Source organism: Austrofundulus limnaeus, unplaced genomic scaffold (genome assembly GCF_001266775.1).
Source record: "Austrofundulus limnaeus strain Quisiro unplaced genomic scaffold, Austrofundulus_limnaeus-1.0 Scaffold11, whole genome shotgun sequence".
Taxonomy (NCBI): Eukaryota; Metazoa; Chordata; class Actinopteri; order Cyprinodontiformes; family Rivulidae; genus Austrofundulus; species Austrofundulus limnaeus.
In genome coordinates, this window is record NW_013952413.1 from 4857364 (window position 1) to 4862159 (window position 4796).

At 44.1% G+C, this 4796-nt stretch overlaps 1 protein-coding gene across 1 annotated transcript in view; it reads right to left on the bottom strand.

Moving 5' to 3' along the window:
- Positions 1 to 3413, bottom strand: part of LOC106513347 (calmodulin-binding transcription activator 1) — a gene marked incomplete at its 5' end in the record, with an annotated part of 34325 nt that extends 30912 nt beyond the window's left edge. Inside the window, 2 exon segments of the mRNA XM_014002140.1 lie at positions 1271 to 1342; positions 3278 to 3413. Coding sequence (XP_013857594.1) covers positions 1271 to 1342; positions 3278 to 3413 — 208 coding nt within the window.
- Positions 3414 to 4796: the final 1383 nt, after the last annotated feature.

Genomic DNA, 4796 nt, shown 5'->3' on the forward strand with positions numbered 1-4796 from the left:
GTGTGTGTGTGTGTGTGTGTGTGTGTGTGTGTGTGTGTGTGTGTGTGAGAAAGAAAGAGAAAGCCTTCTCGTGATGAAAGATTCAGTAGACAGACTCAGGTTAGGGGGTGGACCTGCCGAGGTGGAACACTTTTCACTCCAAAAAGAGCACAGTGGGCTTCTACAGTGCCGCACTCTGCAGTGCAACAGCTTTCATGGACTGATTCATGATCATATTCACTGATGTGTTTTGATATCGGTGCAAAGAGCAGAAAATGGCACATTACAGATAAAGCAAGTCAAATTTCCCTTTCCATTTTCAGCCTGCAAGATTTTAACTAGCGGGGCATGCTGGTAAAGAAAATATATCGAGGATGGACCTAAAATTTCAGTTTACAGAGATAGATGGAATTTCCTTGTGATTTTTTTATGCGACAAATTACGCAAAAAAAGTATCCTGGCGACAACCACATATTTCATATTTTAAATGCACGTTTTGGAATTTAAGATGAAGAGCTTAAACGTGTGCAGACAGGGCCAAGATTCATCATGCAACATGTCGTCTGAGGATGATGAGGTCCTGGTGGTCATTCCATGCATGACAAACAAAAGGAGAGACGTGCATGTGCTGCTTTCTGACGTCGCTCACTCCAGCAGTAGAGTCCAACGTTTTTTTTTAAATGAAAATCCATGTGCCTTTACACACAGGGGACACCTGCGTTTGAGCGCGCATGAGCACGTGCGCATGTGTGAGGGAAAGAGCATATGTTGTGTGAGTTTTTTCATAGCTCGAGGACATTTCCTTCAAAAAGACCACATGGAGAGAAGCACCCGAGTCCTTGATCCAAAGTAGGAGTCAGGGTTAGGCAACACACTGTTCTCAGGAAGTTACAGTCAACTCCTGCGAAATTATTTTTACCAAGCTGCATAATGTGACGTTTTGTGGAGCCTATATATTCCACAGCGGTCTATATGTAGGCAGGACACCAGTAATGCAAACAACATTAAGTTTTATTATCAGCGCAGTCTTGTGGCTGTATTTCCAGCAGCCAGAATTTGCCTCATTAATTTGAAAGAGGAGGACTTTTATTGCGAGTTTATGGTTGAAAATCTAACAGGTGAAACTATGTGTGTTGAAAACAATGCTGCACATGGCCACAGTGGGAAAAATAAGCTCAAAGTGACAAAGCTGTCAACGCATTATGACGTCAGACAAAATCCCGTTTTTGCTTGTGTTTAGATGTGCGTGTGAGAGAGAGAGCGGCAAGGTGGGAAAGGGCGGTGAGCTTACCTGCAGCAGCCAATAGCATCTACGATGGAAGGTGGGGATGATGGAGGAGTGGACGTAGCAGCCATACAGACACTGGAGAGAGGAGAGGAGAGGACAGGAGAGGAYAGGAGATGGTTAACAAGAAAAAAWWAATAAAATAAAACGGGAGGAAGCAATACAAAAATTGCAAAAAGGAGAGGAGGATTAGGAGAGGACAGTGAAGGAGAGAACAGGAGAGGAGAACTTAGGTTATACCCACTTAGGTTGTATTGATTGTGGTGCTGAAAGTAAATTGCAAACATGCTGTATGTGTTTTTTTCTTTCTCTCCCTAATGTCTTTTCTAAAATACCATCAATCTGATGTGGACAATAACAGCACAACAGACTGAGAAATTCACTACCTCTGCAAGAAAGAGCGCAGCTTATTGTGAATTCAGAAAAAGTTACAAAGTCGTCACGCACTTTACGAAGGATCCATACGATGACCAAAACCATGAGCGGAAGCAGGAAGTGAGAGAGGAGCCTCAGTGAGAACAAAATTAAGACATGCAGTGGAGGATAATTACACTGAAGCAAAGTAATGAGTGCCTATTTGAGTGTGAAAAAGCACCAAAAAAAAGTTATACTCAGGGACAACTTCAGACWGTAATATTTCATGTGGATTGAAATACGTGTTTAAGTACAAAAATTGTTTCTGAAATACTAATTTAAAGAATATTGTTTAATAATATATATTTTAAGTATGTGCTATTTAAAAATAGAAACTTCCTCAGTCTTAGAAAGTTTTAAACCTTGAGAAAAGTCAAATGAGGGGTGAAGTGACGGCAGAAAAACCTTCTATCAAGGTCACCACTGACACATTTTAAGTAAAATCAAGTCATCCCCTCCACACACACACATTCACAAAAACATATGAAGCCACTGTATTAAAGACAAAATTACCACAAACATAAATACTTCACAATCAAGCAGAAAGCAATTTACACTCGTAGCTTGTTCTGTTTTCCTTCTCATTCACACTTGTGCACTGTGATGTTTTCTCTCTTCTCAGAAGTAGTCCGCTCTCTATCTAAAGTGTGTTTTGCCAAAGGCAAAGTGCATTTCCATATATTTCCATTCGATATGAGGAGGCTCTCCATCCAGGGTTATGTTTTTTTCTCTCTCTCTAATGCTTCCTGCCTCTCCCTACTCTTCTTCTCTTTCTCTCTGCTCATCTCGCCGCTCTGCTCGTTCCCTCATTCCGATCCCCCTGCTCTACACCCTGCTTACTTGCTCGCTTCAGGGGTCCTGGAAAYAAGTGACATAAACAATTACTGACCAAGTACCAGGGAGAGAAACGCTTTTCTTTGTGCGCCCGTTTGTTTGAGTGTGTGGATTGTGTTCAGCTGCAGTGCACAGAAAATACACAAGAGATAGTATTCGTGAGAGACTGTGAATGATTGAGGAGTACTTGATCTCAATTATTCCTTCTTTTTTGACCTGTTTTCTGTTCGCCTTTAATGCTAAACCCACCCTGAATCTCCTGTAAACAACCATGTGCCTCATCAGAGTTTCTCCTCTGCTCCATTCTCCACCTCATTCTTTCTGTTTCTGACACATGCATGCTCACTCCTCTCACCTCCTGCTACATTCCTGCTGAATAATCAATTTCTGAGCTGGCTGATGTGACTCAAACACACACACTCACACACATGCACAGACGCTGCCTTGAGACTGGATCGATACCCCTCTCTGTTCTGCTGAAGGAGGCAATGACATCATTTCTGGCCTCAGGTCAAACACGCTCTTATCCTTCAGAAAGAGAGAGGAAGTGAGACGGGGACTGGAGCATGGCGAGAGGGAAAGAAATAGGGGCACCGCTCACTTCCAGGACACAAATTGGCCTGTAGATTCAGCATTTCATGTGTTCATTCGGGCTACACGTATGTGTCTCCTCGGAGGCGAGGAGCGCATGCTAAGGACAAGATTGGCAGTGAAACCATACACGGCAGCGAATCATCGACTTGTTTTTCCACTGCAGCCTCTTACCTCAACTCCCTGGACTTTTAACTTCATATGATCCTCTCGGGTGGTCTTCCCATCTTTCCTCTTCTTCCAGCAGTAGCCATCTTTCCTGTACTTCACCTTTTTACGGTTGTAGAGGATCATAGAGCCATTCTGAGGCCTAGCGGAGCACAGGATATGGAGACTATGAGACAGGCAAACAAGCTGTCAAGAATATGATGGGTAAACATCAGAAATCTTTTATTTTAAAGCTTACATTTCAAGCCGACAAATAAAAATTCTTTGGCTCACACAGGCACACTGTGTACCACTGTGACGTCAGTGTTACTCTCCCACAGTCAACACACTGGATCTCATGCTCCCCCTCTTCTCTCATACATACCCCCATGCTCCAAACATGTTAATATTTTAGTAGGGTGATTTACTGGCACAGCAAGAACATTGGCCTCTAAGCTCCCTTTCTGTAGTCACCTGGTGGGATGAACACACACGCACAAACACACAGACACACGCCGGGAGTCATARGTGAACAAAGACAGAGGTATGATAGTGACACCAGACATGGCAGGACCTACTGCTGAGCCTTCTTTGGGCTCAATGTCAAACCTGCTGCTCGGCAATCAATCACGACACTTTAAAACATTAGGGACAGGTGTGTGCGTGCGCGCGTGCCTTTCTGTGTGTGTGTGTCAGGGGAGAAAAATGCTTCTGCGCCTTATCTCGTGACAACAGAAAGAGAGGACAGAGCAGTTAACAATCAATAAACTAACATATACACACTTCGTRTCTCCTCTCTCTGTCCTCCTCCTCTCAATCAAACTCCAGTCCTCGTTCCTCTTATCGCACCATCTTCCTCGTTTAATTTTTACTTCTGCTGCCCCCTCAGCTCTCCCCCTCCAGGTCCTCTAACCTCCCGATTTCATCCGGTACCATCCTGACCCGCCTTTCTGCTCTCCTCTRGTCTTGGAATTTGATGTCGACACATCTATATGGACTGAGATGATAGCAGCGTTCTCAGAACACTAGCGTGTWGCGAAACTAAATTTGAGCTGATTTTCCCTGACACTTTAAATCTGTTCTGTGTTTTTTCTTTTTTTTTTTTGAGATGGGTGGTGGTGGAATAGGGGCGAAGAGCCTGTCAGTTTCTTGGTGGAGTGGAGACCCTCACCACCACCACCACCACCACCCCCTTCCCGATAAAAGCCAAGTATAGTCTCTGTCTCGAGCAGTGTGAGTCATCTTAGAGCCGCTGATTCTAATTACGTTACAGAGAAGATGGATGAGATCAAATGTGCGCCTGCTTTTTGTGTGGGTGGCATATGTATGCGCACGCTTGTATGTAACCGTGCACGTGGCCGGTGCACCGTGTTCCCTCATGAACCCCGTGACTCAAGCAGACATAAACGCTATTGATTGTAACTAGGCTGTGATGTGTGGGATATAAAAAGCTTTTCAACCGTTCCACGGTGTAGCAGAGCAAAAACAGAGAAGGCAAAGGGTGTGTGTGTGTGTGTGTGTGTGTGTGTGTGTGTGTGTGTGTGTG